At 43.5% G+C, this 19,272-nt stretch overlaps 1 protein-coding gene across 2 annotated transcripts; it reads left to right on the top strand.

Annotated features, from left to right (window-relative positions):
• The first annotated feature begins 2,512 nt into the window (after positions 1-2,512).
• Positions 2,513-18,284, top strand: AMMECR1L (AMMECR1 like). Of its 2 annotated transcripts, none has more exons than XM_054166332.1 (7): positions 2,513-2,886; positions 5,321-5,766; positions 11,102-11,212; positions 11,672-11,786; positions 12,516-12,606; positions 13,589-13,685; positions 13,787-14,233. In XM_054166332.1, exons 2-7 carry the CDS (start codon positions 5,360-5,362, stop codon positions 13,788-13,790), a joined length of 825 nt encoding a protein of 274 aa, XP_054022307.1. In that variant the 5' UTR covers positions 2,513-2,886; positions 5,321-5,359; the 3' UTR covers positions 13,791-14,233. The 2 variants fall into 2 exon arrangements, with proteins under 2 accessions (XP_054022307.1, XP_054022306.1); XM_054166331.1 differs by lacking the exon at positions 13,787-14,233 and adding an exon at positions 14,791-18,284 and having other exon boundaries at positions 2,517-2,886.
• Positions 18,285-19,272: the final 988 nt, after the last annotated feature.

The following is a 19,272-nucleotide window of genomic DNA, read 5'->3' as shown; positions in this document are numbered from 1 at the left end:
TGGTTTGTATGCCTTTATGCTACTGAACCTTGTTATCCTATAAACTTTCCCAAGGCTTCTTTCAGGGTTTTACCTTGGTTCTGAGAAGAAACAGCATTGTGGAAAGCAGCCTCTTGTGCTGCGGAGCAAAGGATGATTCAACTAGGGTTTCAGCTCCTAAGGATGCATTTGTGCATTTAACCTTAAGTTTTAGAAAGGTTGCTGAATCAGTTAATTTTTAGTCTCCTTAGCAGGAAGCTTAATTTTCATGAAGTAATTCTATTTTAAGAATTCTCCCTTTTTTCCCCCCCCTCATCTAGTTCAGGGCTGTTATCTTGACTTTTTTTTCAGAACTGAGTTCTTCTCAGAAGTTAGATGAGGAAACTGGTATTTAATTCCTTATTTCTGCTCTTTTAACTGGAGAATTAAGCAGGATGTATATATTCATGTAATTCTTGTGTTTAACACACCCAAACCCAACTTATTTCACATTTGCCTGGATGGCAGTCTCATCTTCATGTTAGCTTGATTTTATTCTTTAGAATAAAGCCTTTTGTTGTAAGATACAATTCTAGTACAATGGTAATAGGAAAGTTATAATTGTTTGCTAATTTCCTTGGCTAGAAGAAAGAAAACATCAAAATACCCCTACAAGTTTTACAAGCCCACGAGGAGTGTGTGTGTGTCCATGTGTATGCTGAAATACAAGACTGGCATAGGACAAATTAAAATGCAGAAGGTAAGAAGTGAAAAGGTGGGCATCAAACTGGCATCACTTTGTATTTCCTGTGCTTCAGTAACAGGACATACACAAGTGGTCAAGTATTTGTTTGATGTTGTCATGGTAATAGAACAGAGATACTGCCAATCTGCTTAGCTCCCTGAAGACTCTGCAAAAGCTTCTCTTGCCACTATAAAGTTGCCCTTTGTGGGCTCACTGCATCATTGGCAAAGGGCTTTCGGATGAAATCCTAAGCATCGCCACCACAGGGTGAGGTATTCTGGGGAGCAAGGTAGGAAAGGATTCTAAGGACTTAAAGTCCTTAAAGTTAAAAACTTCTTCCTTTCTTCCATGCTATTCTCATAGGATTCTTTGGAAGGGCTCCTGTAGTGACCTTTATTCATGAGCTGTCATATTATCTAAACTAAAAAGGTCATGCAATTCCATAACCTTAGGCTGGTGGTAACCTAAGTCTTGTCCTATGGAAACCGTACAGATTCTGTAAGAGCAGGTAAGATGTGACATTCAACTGGATTTCTACAGATGATGCTTTCTTGCTTCTTATTTATGCTTTGATGGGGTGTAGTGTATAGAAATGTCATGTTACAGTCTTGAAGACCTATGCCAGTTTGTCTCCCAAGGATGTGTGGTGTGCTTATACTGGGATCTCTAGTATCTGTTTAGCTTTCTCAAGTGTTTTGCCTGCCTTCAAAAGGAAATTAGCGTTTTGCTGCAGTGTTCCTCTATCAAATAACTTGCTGTAGACTGAGAACTGCAGCTGAAACACCCTGACTTTTACAGAGGCTTTACTCCAAACCAGCTGTGGGAAGTCTCTCCTTTGAGAGTGGATTTTGAGCCTCTCTTTTTCCTTGTCCTAAAGCTGTTCATGCAAGACTTGCTTCTCCACTCTTATTAGAAATACAGCAGGGGCGAGTGGGTGGAGGGATGGACTTGAGTGCCCCACGGGGGATGAGATGCAGTTAGAAATACCAGAACAAGTAGGTTGTGTTCTGCTGCAGTTGCCACACTCGGTATCTTTGTGGTACTGCCAGAAACCTATTATCCACCTCACTTTAAATAAAACCTGCTCAGCAATCAGGGATTTTTTTATCACCCTCTTTGCAAGCAAAAACCACAGGCACAAAAGCGGCTGCCAGCCTGCCTCCACCACCCATTACTTTAGGTCTGCCCTTGTTGCCGTCCGTCCTCTCAGGCCGGCCGAAGGCACCCGCTGGAGGAGTCGCATCGGTAGGTACGTTCCCGTGGAGCACTCGGTCGAACAGGTCGCCGGGCCTCTCGCCTCAGCGGGAAGCTCCTACCGACGCTGGGCAACCCCGAGACATACCGGGCCGTGCGGAAGAGGCCAGCGCCCGCCCCGCCCGCTTCAGTTTTCCTCCGTCCTGAAGTGGCGGCGGGACCGAGCCTCCCGCCCAGGGAGCGCCCCCGCGCGGCGAGACGGACCAAGGCCCTCGAAGCGAGGACAGAAGCTCCCCCCGGGAAGGGTCTCCCTGCCCCGAGACACGGAATGGATGTTTCCGTCCGCGCGCCCCTCCCCTGGATGGTGTCATAGCGGCCGCTGGCCAATGGGAGAGCGGTACCCCCACACACGTGAGGGTGTCTCCCACCGCGCCCCGGGTCTGCGCGCAGCCGGGGGCGGGTGAGCCCCGCGCGCGCCACTGGCCCCTCCCGCCCCCGATGCTGTTTGTCCTCGCACGTGTGGCCGTCACATGACGAGGAGGGAACCCCGCCCCGCGCGTCGTCCGACGGGGAGCGGAAGTCCCCGGCATCTATGGTTGCTATAAGGGAGAGTGTGCCCTCCCGTCTCTATGGTTGCGCTGGCACCGCGGGGCCGACGGGAGGCTGGCGGACTCTGTACATTTTTCCCTAATTACCTCACGAGCAGGGAGGAGGCTGCCGGGATAGCGGAGGACCTTCCGTCGGCCTCGCTGTAGTCCTCCAGCTCCCCTCGCTGCCCGGCGGCTCCGGGAAGCCCGGCTCCCGGCCCGTCTGCGGCGGGCCGTGCTCCCTTCTCCCCGCCCGCCGGGCCTGCTTCTCTGGGGAGCCTCACTCAGGCCCATGGCTCCATGAGGCGGGAGAAGGAGACGGCGGCGGCGGCGGGGCAGCAGCGGCGGTGGCTGGGCTGAGGCGGAGGGGAAGCCGCGTCCGGCCCGGGACGGGTGCAGGAGGTGGGCGAGACGGGATGGGGATGGTGGTGGGAGGTGCCGGCGTGCCTCCAGCCCCGGTGGCAGCGAAGGGGGAAGGTGGGGACACTCCCGACCCCTGGCGCCCCCTGCGGCGGTGGTCCTGCCCCGCCAGGAGGGGGCGGGCTGCCCTCCCCCGGAGAGCCGGACCGCGGGGTCTCCTTGGTGCCGCGTCTCCCGGCGCGGTGCTGTCAAAAACCCTGGAAATGCCGCTGGAAAGTTTGTGTCCGAGCGCGCGGGGCTCGTTTCACGCCGCGGTGGGACCGGGGTTAGGGGCGGCGAGGCCCGGGCAGCCCCAGCGCTCTGGGGTCAGGGATGCGGGACTGCCCTGGCGCCGGGAGGTGGCTTTTCCGTTGTGCCGCGGAGCGGGCGTTCCGGATGGGGAGCACCCGGAGCCCGCCGGCGATCTGTGACCGCGGGTAGTACCCCCCGTTCTCCGTCGGGGAGAGCAGCAGGGTGCTCCCGAGGTGTGCCGGCACCGGGACGTTGTGCGGGGTTCCGTCGGGCGCTCCGGGTCTAGTCACTAAGCGGGGAGGGGCCCTTCGCAGAGTCAGCAGCTCGGCGGGTTGGGGTTTGCTGCGTTGTTCCTGCAGAAGTTGCTCCCTTGGGCAGGAGGAGCTCACAGGCAAGGGGCCGGGGAAGGCCTCCCCCGGCGAGGAAACGGTGCCCTTCGCTGAACGGGGCAGGGATCGGTGCAGCTGCCTTTGTTAGGCCCCTTCTGCCTGCTGCAGAGGTGGTTCGGTGGAGGAGACCTCTTTTCTGCCCCCTGCCACAGCTGCAAGTTAAAATGAAGAGTTGAGGCTAGCTTCAGTGATCAGTGGAAAGGGGTCATCTGTCCCAGCAGCTTCACCAAACCGCAGAAGATAAGTTTAATAAGCACTTGGGAAAAAACGATATGTTCCCTTTGTCAAAGTTACATATTTTTTTTCTACATCTAAAAAATTGTTATAAAGGTAGAGGTCAAAAGAAAAACATAGTTTTCATGAGGTCTTGTAAATTTGTTTCTTATGCAGGAACTAAAACTAGTTCTGAGACCTTGAGGTGAGAATTCCTATGCAGACTAAGCACTGCGAGCGTGTGTTTTGTGTTGAGACACATCAATCCACACATTTCATAACCGTTCTGATTCAGATCAGGATTGTAGGACTTGTAACAATGGCGGCTGAACTTCATGCATAAAGTTCACAGTGTTTGCAGGTGCAGAGAAGAAAGGGGATTGTTGTACCGTTCGTTTCAGTGCATATTTCTCCCCCCGTTTCTCTGTGTGTACAGTCACTTCTGCCTTCAGCTAAATACTTGGAAGAGCTAAAGGGGTGCTTTGGTGGTTAAGGAATTAGCCTGGTACTCAGAAGCACTGAGTGTGACTTCCACTTCTTCATGGTGTTCTCTGTGACTTTTGTGTCTGTGCTTTTAGCCCTGACAGATGAGGAAATGTTTTTCCCTCTGTGTGTTTAGATCTCGTGGTAATGATGGTACTGCACTTACTCATGTTCCTACCATTGAAGTGGGGTCTTTACCTGTCATCCTTGTTCATTTTTGTCTGCATAGACTCTCCTCCCTGTTTTTGTTCAACCCCTTCTTGTGATGCAACTGCTAGCATTCTCTTTGCAAGCAGAACACTCTTCTGGTGTGTCTGTTTGTTTTTTAAATACTGTATCTGGTTCCTGCCATTGCTGCTTTCCTCTGTTCTGACTGTGCGTTGTCTTTAGCTCTTCCTGTCTTCAATATCCTGACCGTACACCCTGCACAGTTACGTGTGAGCACTGTTGATTTACTTAATCCTAGAAAGTAAAGGCATGCTCTAGTTCATGGGGAATGGAGAATAGTCTGCTCTTCAGAAAATGGAAGTTCAGTGCTTGTCACTTCTTTTTGCGTCTTGCTTAGGCTAGCGCTAAATCAAGGGCAGCACCCCTGGGAGTCCAACCCTGAAGGTGTCATTTGGAGCTATTGTCACTCTTCTGTAGAGAATGGGGAAGGAAAATGCATCTGTGGTTTTTCAACAGCTTGTTTGCCATTGCTGCAGGCATTAACCATGAGGGAACAAGTGATCTGGAAAAGCCACTGACAGGGTTTATCTGTAGTCCAAAGTATTTTTGTCTTTTTCCTCCTATTCTCCCACAGGTTCATTCATGGCATTTTTCTGCGATGAGCTGCCTGTTAGTGTTCAGTGCACCTCACCAATAACTTTAAGTGTGATCTTGGGTATGTTGCGTACACACTGCTCACATTTGTGTGTAAAACACTCATTCTCCTTGCTGAACTGGCTTCACTCTGTGTTTTGCTGCAAGTTGTGAGGGTTTTGTTCCTCTTTCTGCTGCAGAGGCAAACCTCTCCGACAGCTTAGCAGAAATAAGGAAGCAGTTGGTAGGTTTTCACCTGTAACTTTTGTGTATTGTTTCCCCCCCTTCCTCCTTGCCAGGGTTCTGCAGTGCTCCAGGCAGCAAGGTTTTGAAGCAGGATGGGAAAAAGACGCTGTGTTCCTCCACTTGAGCCCAAGCTGGCAGCTGGCTGTTGCGGGGTAAAGAAGCCCAAATTGTCTGGGAGTGGAACGCACAGTCATGGGAATCAGACCACAACTGCACCAGGCTCCAGTTCAGGTCCTCTTCAGAACCACCAGCATACAGATGGGAATAACGGAAGGGAGAACGTATCTGACTTGACTTTGGGCCCAGGAAATTCCCCAATTACTCGAATGAATCCCACTTCAGGAGCTCTGAGCCCACTTACTCGGCCCAATGGAACTGCCAACAGCACCAAGAACCTGGTGGTGACAGCAGAGATGTGCTGCTACTGCTTTGATGTACTCTACTGTCATCTCTACGGTTTCCCTCAGCCACGACTTCCTCGATTTACCAATGACCCCTAGTGAGTAAATCCATGTGTGGGAGGAAGGCTAATAAACCAGCACCCAGAGGTGGGGTTTGGTTGGGGAGGGGTGAAGAGTTTCCTCTGCAGACTGGGAGAACTGGTATGCAGGGAGGAAGAGGGGCATTTTGCTACTTGCTTTGTCAACCAGAAACAAAACGCACACAAAAAATGCACAAAAGAGTAAAAATATTCTGTTGTGTTTGTTGGTGGAGATGAATAGAGCTTTGAAGAGTGGCCTTCAATGGAGAACATGCTTAGCTCTACACAAAGAGAGCTAGGCAAAATAAGAAGTGTGGTGCATCTGTAGCTCATAGTTTGATGTGTTACGTGAGACACTACATACTTTATTTAGGAGTGCAAACCACCTCATGATAATATTCTGTTAAAGTTTGCTCCCTTCTTTGTGGATGAATTCCTCTGCAAAAAGAAATTAACTGCACTGTGCCTCCCATACATCTGTACTAAGAATGAGTGAAACTGACATTGAGTTTTCAGAAAACAGTAAAATAATGTCATCAATTTGAAGAGCATCCTTCTTATGTCAGGCATTAACTTGGTGAGGGGACAGGGGGACAGATTTCCTTCTGCAGAGCAATGGGGAAGGGAATGAAGAAGTTGAAACAAGTGCTGGGGCTGGTGAGAAGTGGACAAGGACACTCATGAGGGTGTTCAGCTGTCCAAGTTAATGGGTTTAGCAAGGAAGGGAACCAAAAATTTGCCAGCTGTCAAACTGAAAAACTATGTTGTGGAGCTAGTGCTCGTTGGGGCGATGTGGGGAGAAATGGAGTTAACTTCCAAGGACGATACCAAGGTTAAGAAGAAAGGATGTGTGTATGAGAATAAGTGAGAAGAAGGATTTGTGATAGTACGTTGCTTTGGGGGATTTAGCTAATGTTTATCTGAAGGTTGAATGTGTAGGTGTGGAAATGTTAATGCTGTTAAAATGTTTGGTGGAAGAATTATAGGGCAAAGATCAATGATAGATACACCTTCTGACACTCCTTCACGGACCACCTCCAGAACAACAGATAAAATAAAAAGTTGTTGATTTCCTTAATTTAAGTTAATGAATTTTAAATTGATGTAAAGGAACAATTGCTTAAACAGGTCAAGGACTTTTTACATGTATTGGATGTCTCCACCTTATTGGCTGTCAGTGTAGATGTAGGTTGTGTTTCCATGCAGTTATTATCTGAGCAGGATTATGGGTACATGTTCTGAATGCTGCTGCAGGCTAAGCTGTTTAATATTGTAAATACAAGTGAATGGAGAAATGCTCTGGATTAGAATATAGAATAGTTCCAGGGACTCCCCAAACTGAACTATTTCTCTTGTTGCTTTTATAGCTGAGCTAAGTAGGCTCCTTTTAGGAAATGGTCCATTAGTCTGCCTATTATTTCATCATTTGAATGCAAAGATGGAAGGTTGTTTTTGTTGTTCTGCTCTTAAGTCAATACAAGAGATTATTTAATACAGATTCATTATTTTGCTGTTAAAGGAGATTTCTAACTGGATTTTCTCACTGTTTCTGTGACTAGTTTCAAAAAGAACATTCAGGAATCTCAGCTGTTTGAACTTTATGTCCAGATTTGAAAAGTTAAAAGTCATTCATTGGACATTTCTGTGCTGATAATTTAAGTTTTATTAGATCAGCACTCCAAAACAATAACAGGTTTTCTCTTTTCTTCCCCTCCAGGCAAATGTCTGCCTGAATTTCTTGTGCTTCAGCATTTATGCTGTTGCTTCTAGCAAATAATTCCATGTAGCCCAGGGAAAAGCATGGGTTTGCTGTCCTGTAGAGCAGTGCACAGGGATGATCTGTCACACTTGAAATAGTAATGTGATGAACTTCCAGGCAAATGTTCTCAGATATAAGAGTAGGCAGAGAAATAATACCTAAATCATTTGTATTGTTTGCCTTTATAACTTACTTACTTAAACTAAGAGATCTTTGAACAAAACAAAGGTCTCTCTACCCAAAGTCTCTCTGGACAGATAGGAAAAAGACTTTTGATGGAAGGAATAGAAAGATGCATAGGTTTGCCCCAGCCTATTTCTCAGATTACAGCTCTTTTAAGTTGGTGCTGAACCCTAATGTAAAGATAGGAGTAGTCCTGCAGGTCAGGGTTCTGCAAAAACTGGGCAACAACATAAAAGTTCCAGGGTTATGACTTAAAAACCACCAGTTAGTGGTTTAGGGGAGGATATGCATGTGGACAACCATCTTGATAGGAATTCTGCAACTGGTAGATGCATATGAAGTAAGAGAACCTTACATACATGTTGGCAGCAACATTTATGAATCAATGTAGAGTAAGTGGCGTTGCAGCACTCATGGTTATGGCTGAATTAACTTGGTAAATGAAGAAAATAGACCCTTGGGTCTTCAAGTTACTGAAAACAGTATAGTTTTGAATCTGCAGGGCATACAAATAGCTTATTGTTACTTCTTCCAATTTTGTAGTTCAGTTTGTTTGTTTTATAGTAAGTATTACAAACTGGTACTAAAAGTACACCATGCAAGTTTCTGATTGCCACACAAGACAAATAAGATACCTGCATTGTAAAATCTGTACTGTAAGAGGGGATTTTTCCCAGTATAAGCTAAATTCTCATTTGACCAAACAGCATCTCGCAACTTTAAAATTCCCTTTGTACTTGCAATTGGAGAAGCTAGCTTTTAGTTGGTGAAATTCCCTCTCAAGCCTAGCAAACACTCATTGAGCACACCTAGGCAGGAAGTTCTTGGGGGAGGAGAAATGGTTGCCATAATCTGTTGAGGACTTGACTGTGGAGAACCGGCAAATGTTCTTGGGGTGATCATGGGCAAAGGATTGCTGTGACTTTTCTCAGTACCTCTGGGAAGGACACTTTTCAAGAAGGGGCTATAGAACAATTGACTTATTGTCAGATGCACCTGCAGTTTGTTAAGTGCAGTTATTCCTTAGCTGCAGAAACAACATCTTTTCTACAGTGAAAAACTTTATTATCTAGTGAAATTTTATAGACTTGTACAAAACCATGTATCTTCTTTTCACGCCTCAGTTGTTAAGACCACAGTGAAAAACTGTTTTAAGTGTGCTTTCAGATATTTTAAAATATGACAGCCTTCTGGATGCAATTATCCTGTCCTTTCTGGTAATATCTCTTCTATTATAGATGCAGAAAGCTGTGTCACAGCTCACTGGAAACGTGGTTTTATGGTGTTTTTTTTTTTCTCCTTTCCTTTGGAAGGGGAAAGAGGTGAATTGGAAATTTGAACCTGTAGTTTGAACCAGGGAAGGAATTTACTTAGATTTGTATTCTGTCAGTAATGCTTTCAATTTTCTCCCTGCCCTGTTATATTTGGGGTGAGTGTAACATGGGCTAAGCAGCGGTTTCAAAGTGTTAATTAAATAAAGCTAAATTTCCACTGAGCTTGTGACAGTAACATTTCTCAGAAATCTCCTTTTGTAAATGTAGCATCTTTTGGGGGGAAGCTTTCTAATGTATTGTCTTTCACTCTGCTTCTGGTTTTTATTTCAACATATGGTGGTTGGATGACAGTGTAGAAGAATGATATCCTGCAAGTGCCATTTAGTGTTTTTTGGAAAACTAGAACAGTAAATCCTCTGTCTTGGTCAAGCAACCATAAGGTAGATGATGATTGTGGAAGAATGCTTCTGCTTCCTCTGTGGGCAAAGTACTTCACAGTTGTATCTTAAAGGCTATTTGCTATTTTGGGCAGTACTTCTGCTGTTGCTCACAGCTGGTAACTAGATACTGAATGATGGATTATGCTGATAGAGTTTTTTAATTCCATTTGTGCTCTGAGGAACATCACTGGGCACTGCTTTATCACTGCAGTTTAAAATGTCCTAACTACTTAGGTATAAGAAGCTCTGTTTCTTCTATTTGAGAAATCATCCACACTCTGTGCTGGTTTTGTTTGAACAGACTCTCTTAGTATTTTTTGCAGTGTTTGCTGCAAAGATACATTGCTTACAAGAGCTGCAAGAGATTGAGGAAAGTAAGTGTCTGAGCTCTATTGCAGAATCAGTTATTCTGTCTCCGTGTTTTAGATCTCCTGACAATGTTTGTTTACTCTCAGAAAATTGCTTTCTTAACATTGCACATTTTCTGTCATGTTACTTCCCTTTTAAATTTCAATAGAAATCCCTAGATTTGTGTGGACTCCCTGATGACTTTCTCGTTTCTGCTTGGGTTTGACGTTACCATGTCTTGTATTCAGTACTCAGTAATCTGAAAAAGTAAGGTCATTCATCCTGTTTTTATAATTAGATCAGCATCTATTAGATCAGTTGTCTGGTAAAATTTTTCCAGATGTTTGGACATTCTTGCAGAGCTGTAGTCACCTCTGTCCTTTCTTTACTGTTTCTCTCTACAGCCTGTTTGCAGTTTCACTCACTTCAACAGAAGTGAACTTTTTTGCATTTAGTCATCTGTACCTGTCTGCCTCTTCATAGACCTCCTCTCAATAACTCTTGTTCTGAACTTCTTGTTCTTTAAGGTTTAGTCATGGCTTCTAGTTTAACAGATTGAAATGAGCCTGCTGAATTTGATAATCTACTGTTATGTCTGTAAATTCATGATAGTAGACAGGAAAATGGAAATCCATGTGATGTTTGAGTGGGAACAATACAGTGATTTAAGTATGTGTTCACTAGGAGAGAATCTGTTTAATATAAAGAAAATGTGAGCAAAAGATGTGAACATAAAATGTATGAACAATAGGGATGGACCCAGCAGTCAGATCCTCATGAAAATAACAGGGGGGAAAAAAAAACTAGGCTTGCTTTTTATACCTTTAAAAACAAAACCAAAATAAAACAACAGGAAAAAAAAAGCTTTCATTGCAAATATGAATGATAGATGACTTGTAGAACGCTCAGGAATCTTTCCAGTTCAGTGGAACTATAACTAAGTAATCTTATTTGATTCACCTATATCAATTTTTATATGTGTTGTCATGTAAACTAGTAGATGGCACTAAGTGAGTCCATTACTCACAGATGTAGTCAGTGAGGTCAAATAACCATATCTCTCATTAGAGCATGGATCATCACAGTCTGGCCAGGAAGGTGTCAGTGAAGGGCTTGCAGAGAACTAGTGGAGAGAAAGGAATATGCTGGAAAAGTTGGGAGAGATGGCAGGTTTTTTTATTTAGGGAGGTGTGGAGTTTTATTCTTGCTAAATGGCAGGTGAGAAAACTTTGGGTTTATCAGAAGGAGGGAATGCAAGGGCACACATGTGCTCTTTTTCACCTTATTATTCTCCCCTTACCAACCAAATATCTCTGGAGGCTAGAACATTTCTCTTTTTGCCTTTTCAGTCCACTCTTTGTGACGTGGAAGACGGGGCGCGACAAGCGGCTTCGTGGCTGCATTGGGACCTTTTCAGCCATGAATCTTCACTCAGGACTCAGGGAATACACATTAACCAGGTAAATGTGTTGAAAAGTAAATAAATCTGAAATTAGTTTAGTTTACTGAGGATCTATCAGGATTCAAAGTTAACAAGCTGGATTGACATAGTTCAATATAATATGCTTCATAATAAAATCTGAGAAATGCATGATAGTTAGGGTGAGGTAATCTATCAGGACTTAATGGAACATTTCTGCAACAGGTGAATTTTGGTTTTAAGGCTGATCCTATCTTGTATGCTAAGCTTCAACCATAGCACAGAATTTTTCTGTAACTTCAGTAAGAAGACAGAATAAGGAAGCTTCAGACAATGTTTGTGCAATACAGTTTGTTAAAATAGGAGAGGCAAATTGCTTCTCTTTGCTGCTGCAGAAGAAACGTGTTAAATTGAGGTATAATCAAAAAGGGAGTAACTGAGCACCTGACACTTTAATTTAGTGCTTGATTTTAGGCAACACATCTTCTTTTTCCTTTAGTGCACTTAAGGACAGCCGATTTCCCCCCCTGACCCGCGAGGAGCTGCCCAAACTCTTCTGCTCTGTCTCCCTCCTCACTAACTTTGAGGATGCCAGTGACTACCTGGACTGGGAGGTGAGAACAGGTGCATTTGGAACTCTGCATCACTCTCTCGTTCCGTTCGGGTTCGGGTTAGTACATAGTGATGTGTCTCCTTCGTTACAAGGGTGTGTGGGGGTAGAAGGAATTGGGAATAGAAGAAGTGGGGATGGAAAACTACAAGGGAAGAAGAGGATGGGCTAGCAATATGCTTTTGGTTGGGAGGGGATCTGAATGAGAATGAAAAGACATGAAGGTGTTTTATTGATTTGGCCTGATAGGAAATGGGTGTAAATACGTGTGTAAAAACCTGGGATATATTTTGATGCTGGGAGTAGAAACTGGGAATGAACAGTAGTTAAGACTGAAAGTACTAGTAAGCTTTAGGACCTTGTACATAGTTCAAGAAGGATTGAATAGACTTTGTGGTTGGGCTATTTTAGGCATGACTCTTGTGTAGAATTGTTGTCTTCCCTGCCCAGCATCAGAGACGGGAAACCGTCAGACTTTTGATGACTTACCTCAGGAGAAGTGACAGGGAGACTGGTTAGGCTTGTCTGGGGAAGGTGGCAGGGATCTTTTATGCTGCCAAGAGAGCTACTTGTGAGACCTGCCTGGCAAGGACAGAGAGTGGGGAAGACAATGTCCTTATACAGGCAAAAGCCAAACTGTCCAGAGAGAGATGTAGTGTTGTAGGAATGACAGTTCGATCAGGGCTTAGTGGTAGCAAACACCTCTTACTTGGCTGTTCATTTCCATCTATAGGTTGGGATCCATGGGATCAGAATAGAGTTCATCAATGAGAAAGGTGTCAAACGCACAGCCACGTATTTACCTGAGGTTGCTAAGGAACAAGGTGGGTTTGAGATGGCAGCCAAACATGTCAACACATTGTGTCACAGAGCTGGGTAACATATATCTATGGACTTTGGATTTGGATTGCAATGGTATCCTCCTAGTAGTGCCATGGAGCCATCAGGCTTAATCTGGATAACCAACACTCAATACAGTTTTCATCTGGCCTTTCTCTCATCCCACGTCTGTACACAGTTGTATTTTAGTGTAAAAATGGTTTAGAACATAAGAAATATAAGATCTCAAAGTATGAGTCTTCCAGCTTCATTCAGCGTTGCATCTTTCCTCTTCTATGTTTCTTCCACCAACTAGGATAACTGCAGGCTGCACAGCACCAACAGGAGAGTCCCTTTCCTCCTCATTCTTTCTAAAGTAGCATCCTCCAGATGAGGGCAGGAAACAGGGCCCCTCTGGAGCATACTTCCCACTCAAATATAGTAGCGGTCACCATGGTAATTGCTCAAAATATTGCCTCCTTTCCTCCACCTAGCAGAGTGGAGTGGTTGCATCCTCCTGGCTCTGGGGCAAAAGACTAAGGTAGGAATTTTAACTCTGATCTCTCACATAGCAGTTCACTGTGCTATCACTAGAGCCTCAGGCTGATCCCAATTTGACTATGTAAAGAACTAAGTAGTATCTTATTTTAAGGCTTAGGGAGCTAAACTTGAGTGGCACATGACAAAACAGTTTGGGGTCTTGGCAACAGAAGCAAAACACAGACCTTTGCAAAATGAGAGGTCACACAGAAAATGGAATTACTGTTGTAGAAATCAGTTCCAGTAAGAGTTAGAAGGGGTTTGCCTGTGCAGATAGCGTGCATGCACAAGATTATGTGTGTCCAGTTCAGCATGGGTATTTCCACAGCTCAAACTTTCCTGTGTAGGTGTTTGCTTTTTTTAGAGGCCCTTTACTGTATCTCTTATCTTTTTGAAACATCATTTTTTTCTATTGAAAAATTTCCCTTGTTTTTATTTTTTCAATAGACTGGGATCAGATCCAGACCATAGACTCCTTACTCAGGAAAGGTGGCTTTAAGGCTCCGATCACGAATGATTTTAGGAAAACGATTAAACTCACCAGGTAAGTTGAGATAGTTGTCATCTTTTAGTTTTACTTTATGGTGTCTTGTGGGTAATTTAAAAGTATTTGTGCTTGATGTGAAGTCTTCATGCCTCTTTCAGATGAGAGATGCGGTCTGAAAGACAAAATCATAAATGCCAAGTGTTATGCATATGATGTACAGGAATGAAGTACAGCATGTTCGGTCCATGCAGGATCGAAGTTAGCATTTTCTAAAAGAAGTGCCACAGGAAGGATCAAAAGATGCAGAACCTTTGAAAGTTAAAAAGGTTGATTTTTTTTTTTTCTTTATCTTTACAATGGATTTCCTTTTCTCAGTGTGCTCATCTGTGGATGGTGTAGCTATTTGGAGGTGACAGCTGTCTTCAAAGCAAACCACACTCAAATTTGGCTGGTTTTCAGAATTTGCTTGCTTTTCTGTACTCTCAGCTGTCCTTTGGTTTCGACTCCCTTTATGTTACTAAAAATTGGGACATTTGGGTTTTGTATAGAAACTCTAATTTATCAGGTCGTTCTTCACCTCTGGAGAAATGAGGTGGGTATGAAGGGTTGTGTTTTTTGGGGTTTTTTAACAGGAGAGAACAGGATAAAGGTTTTCATTTGAATCTGATATATAACATGGGCTTAGTGCAACTTTGAAGCATGCTTCAGAAGCACCTGGAAATCTCTGGCCTCTCAGAAGGGGCTTCATATTCTGGGAATTCTGATTCTACAATGTGGCTAACTCAAATAATAGTGAAATACTGGTAATTTGTTTCTGAAACGGAGTCTTCTTCCAGCAGTTTCCAAGTGCTTTTGTTTTCCAATATAAAATAAGTACAAACTGATCATTTGTTTCCTGTGTGGTACTTCAGAGTCCCCATAATTATGTTTGCCTTGAATAGGACTCAACTTACAGGACACTGGAGGTAATTCAAGCTTAGATGGGTTATCCAAACTACTACATGAGGCAATATTAAACAAAGCAGTTTTTGAAGGTAGTGGGTTCCTCTCAGTCTTTACTGACTGCAAGCTACAAGGTGATCTGAGGGGATTGTTTTTAGGTCAAGTCCCTTCACGTTGCGTCGGCTGTTGATGTTATTCTTCTCTCGTGCTGTTCCCATAGGTACCGCAGTGAGAAGGTGACAATCAGTTATGCAGAGTACATGGCTTCCCGTCAGCATTGTTTCCAGAATGGCACTCTTCATGCCCCTCCCCTCTACAATCATTACTCCTGACACACGGCTGCATGACCAGTCCCACTCCCCCGTTGCTGCCAACGGCTACGACATCATTGGGGCAGATGCCTCCTCTTCCTGGTCCAGTTACTTCTATTACTGCACCATTTTATGATGCTAGCTTCCGTTGCCAAGTCTGCCTTCCAGCTGACCTGGGTGGGAGGATGAGAGCATGACAGAACTTCAGGGGCCCAAGCCTTATCTCAGCCTTCCCTCAGAATGGGGGTTCAGTTGGATTGGGGCTCCATGCCTACAAACTGTCGTGAGGTGCAGAAGACCTCTAGGAGTGAAAGTGCCACTTCGGACTGACCTGTTCTTGTGTGTTACCAACACTCCAGGAACTCGAGTTTTTTTTGTTATGGAAGCCCCCCAGATCAAGTAGGAGCATTCCCCTGGCAGCCTGGGCAACGGAGTCCAACAAAACATTTTTTAGGTTCTTTTTAATTTTTCTTAACCTCTGGTATCTGTTGTGTACTGAGAGCTGATTACAGTCCCCACACATCACAGGCGGACGTTATGCTATTGGGGAGGGCTGAACATCTGGATAGCACCCCAACCTCATGGACAGAAAACATCTAGAGACGTGAAAAACTTTTGGATGATATTGCCCATGAATCCATTCTTTAAATGAACCCTAGAAAGCTGTAACTACCAGATCCCATTGTAGGGTGGATTTTCTAGAAATGCTCTTGGTTTACAGTTTTCTGGGGTTTTGGACAGTGCTTTGTAATGTAGCCTGCTATGAAATCGAATGCTGATACTCCCATGAGAGCAACATGACACGTGCTGTGTATGCAAAGCACAAGGTACCTCAGTGTCCTTGGACAGTCTTCTGTTACAACTCAGTTTTGTGTCCAAACATTTGTAAGGGAGCCTGATTGGATTAGGGGTGGGGAGGGATTTGCAGGCCACTGACTGTAGTTAAGCAAGTGAGACTAGTGACTGAAATTGTGTAACCTAAGCTAAGGGTCTCGGGGACCTTCCTTTTGATAGGACAGCCACTTTCTCTGGGGTAACTGTGGATCTGAGAACTGTGAGGGTGCCAGTTTATGGCAGGCCTATGGAAGAGATCTATGTAGTTTCACTGGTAAGTTGTTATCTTGCATAGTTTAGTCTTTACCACATCAAGGCAATGAGTGGGGAAACTTGTATTATCCAAACTGTGTGAAACTCAGGTGCATTCTGTGTTTCTTCTCCCATCATTGATGACTACAAGAAATACCCTCTTCTAAGAGGAAGATATTACCCAGTTGTTACTCTGCTGTGTCATTGAGGGATATCATAAACTCTAAATTGTGATTCTCTCCATAATGCCAGTGGACTTGAAAATTTAATATTGTTGGCTTGTTTTTCAAGTTTCTGAGGGTCAGCAATGATCAGGAAAGAAAATACAAGTGCATAGCAGAGTAATGGCTGTTTGGTTGCCTATATCTTAAAAGCTTGCTTGTGTGTGGTAATGATGGCTTTTCAAACTGGCTGAAGTTTCAAGCCTGAAATTCTCTCCTGGTATGGCAGGGACTAGGGCTGGTAGAAAGCTCAGAACTGCATGCAGCTGCTCCTTCTGGTCTTAGAGAAGCAAACAGAATTGTGCAGGTTTGCTTCACATTGGTGTAATGTTCCCCTGCTGGAGGAGAGAGATGCAAGGGAAGGAGGGGGTCCTATTCTGGATAATGGTGCAATATTGACCCAGCTTTCCTCCTGTACTGGGTCATTCTTAGAAATTGCCACTTCTTCCTTGTGATGTTGTTGAAAAGCAATTGAAGATTTAAGGGATTGTTTCATGATTTCCTGCTGCTGAGAATAAATTGATCTTGTTACAAACTCGAGTGGTTTGTAATTACTCTCCCAGGTGCCGTGTAGTGATGAGGGAGGATGGGGTCAGCTCTGGACATACCATTCACCTTTCAGCTGTCAAACAGTATGATACATAGGGCTACACTCATTACTGTCCAAGTGTTCTATGTTAGAATTAAATTTCTAAAATGTTTAAAAAAAAAAAAAGCAAAAAAATGGTGCTAAAACTTCACCCCTGAGCACGCTCAGTGAGACTGGTCATGCAGGCATATAGTGCCAGGCTTTTCAACAATACTGTTTCTTTTTCAAATGTTTGCCCTGTTCTGTGTCTTCAACAGTGTATAGTGTTTTCCTGATTTCATTTTATTTGGATAGGGGATGACTAAGGGGTGGGGTGGGGAGGGTTAGCTGTCATTTTTAAAGAACAGAACTTTAGGATTGAGTGACTTGATTGGTTTAAGCCTGGAGTGGGCTAGATGGTTTGGGACTAGGGAAGCCTTACCCTCTCCCACTTCCATTTCTCCACTCAGTCTGGTTAAAAATAAAACAAAATAAAAACGCCTCTAAATATGTACTGTGTTCTTGTCTTGTTGCAGTGAGAAGAGAAGCTAGCAAATCAGAAACACTGGTCTGCTGCCTGAGAAACAGGCCCTCAGCTTTAGTGCCGTAAGGGTCCAGCTATAAAATCAGTTGAAAAAATGTGTCAGTACTTATCTCAAAAAATGTGACAGGGACAGGTGGTCTCAGGAAATAATCCCATTTCTAGATCATTATGTGGCAGCTATGCATAAGGATGAAAGAGGTGAACTAGAAACAAACTGTTCTTTGAGTTGTCTCAAGATGGAGGCAACTAAAATCAGTGACCAATTGATGTAAGAACTTCTTTGTGGTTACTTGTCTGGGACAGCAGGTTGGAACTCCTCAAAGCAACTGTGACCTGGTTTGATCTGGATTTAACTCATCCTTAGAAGCAAGTGCCTTTTGGTCTAGAAGGGCTTATTCTCATGATAACCACGACTGAGAAATAATCTCACTGCAATGATGAATTGTCTTTGTTTTACAGTAACTACAGGAGAATGTCTTTGATCACTGGAGTCTGTCAGTGTTGGAATGTTTCCACTGTGAGGTTCTTAATTTTTGGTTTGTGGTTTGGTTTTTTTTTCTTTGTTTATCATGTTCAGCAGTCAATCTCAACTGAGGCCCTTTCAGTCTGGGAATATTTTGTGGTCAAAATATCACATATCTACAACTTACTAACAACAACAAAAATTTCTGTAAGAAAATCTAAGAGTTCATGCTAACCTTTGCACAGAATAATTTCTTTTCATAGTACATTAACAGACATCTGCAATCTTTTCTGACTATTAGTGCTGTTTTCTGTTTGTATTCTGGAAACTACATGTTGTTTTGTTGGGTTTTTTTGGTTAATTTATTTCCTTAAAGAAGGAGACCTCTTTTGACCTTCAGTGCAGAGATGTCAGACCAATTCTTTGTATTACACTTGGTTGCCTCCTACCTATATAATAACTTCTGAGTGTAAATAATTGAACTCTATCCTCTAATGAATTATTGTAGAGAATAAATAGTAATGGATAAAGATTATTTGTTCTGCTCTCTTTATATGGTTTCTCACAGCTTTTATGGGGAATAAGATGAAATCTTTCTCATCCAGGAAGATGAACAATACACATATGAATACCAAGCCTCTAAATGACAATAAACATTCAGAACCAGGGCAGTTGCCAGAATGGGATGACCGATGACTGGGAGCACATAAATGGTCAAGACAGGCTCGCTAGAAAAAAATAGTAACAAAAATTAAAACCAAAGATTAATTTTGCTTTACTAATAAAGGCATAGAAAAGCTTCTTTGTAGCCTGAAAGGAAGTTTGCTTGACAAAAACTGTCTCAGTTGTTGTAACAATGAAATATATAAAACATAGATACAGAATTCTGTATCACACTGAAAATTCTGAATTTGTAATCTGGCTTAAACTACCAAAAGTGTTCTAATTGAACTATCTGTACTTCACAGGTTGTAGACTATAGGTAACCTAAAACTTTCAGGAAAAGAAACTCATCTTTCTAAATTCTTGCTATATATTTCAGTGTTTGCTTTGGCACAGGGTCAATTGATTTGTGTAATAGTTTTGATGTACATAACCCTGGCTTAAATGTTTGGGTTTTTTTCCCAAACACTTGTTGCTCATTTTTTATCTATGGCAGATGTATAGTTAAAAATGCTACATTTCCTGATCGTGGTTCTTGGGAAGGGTAGCTCTTGGTATCAAGGAAGAGCAGGCATAAGAACCCTCAAAAGCCCTAACTAAACCAAGGGGGAGGGTAGCTTTGACTTAAATATGCCTGAGCAGCTCATTGACTTCAGTGCAAAAACCTGTTTTCCAGAAATATGTTTCTGTTACTAGTAAAGCTAGAAAGCAAATGTCCTGTGCAATATAAGGAGTGAGTTGAGGAAGACTCTCTGGCTAACATCTCCGGGTGACTTGTAAATTCTGAAGTTAGCTGTATAATTACCATCTGCTGTTCTCATGTCCCTAGGTAAGCTATCACATATA

Source organism: Dryobates pubescens, chromosome 13 (genome assembly GCF_014839835.1).
Source record: "Dryobates pubescens isolate bDryPub1 chromosome 13, bDryPub1.pri, whole genome shotgun sequence".
NCBI classification, from domain to species: domain Eukaryota; kingdom Metazoa; phylum Chordata; class Aves; order Piciformes; family Picidae; genus Dryobates; species Dryobates pubescens.
This window is presented reverse-complemented; position numbering and strand designations above follow the sequence as displayed.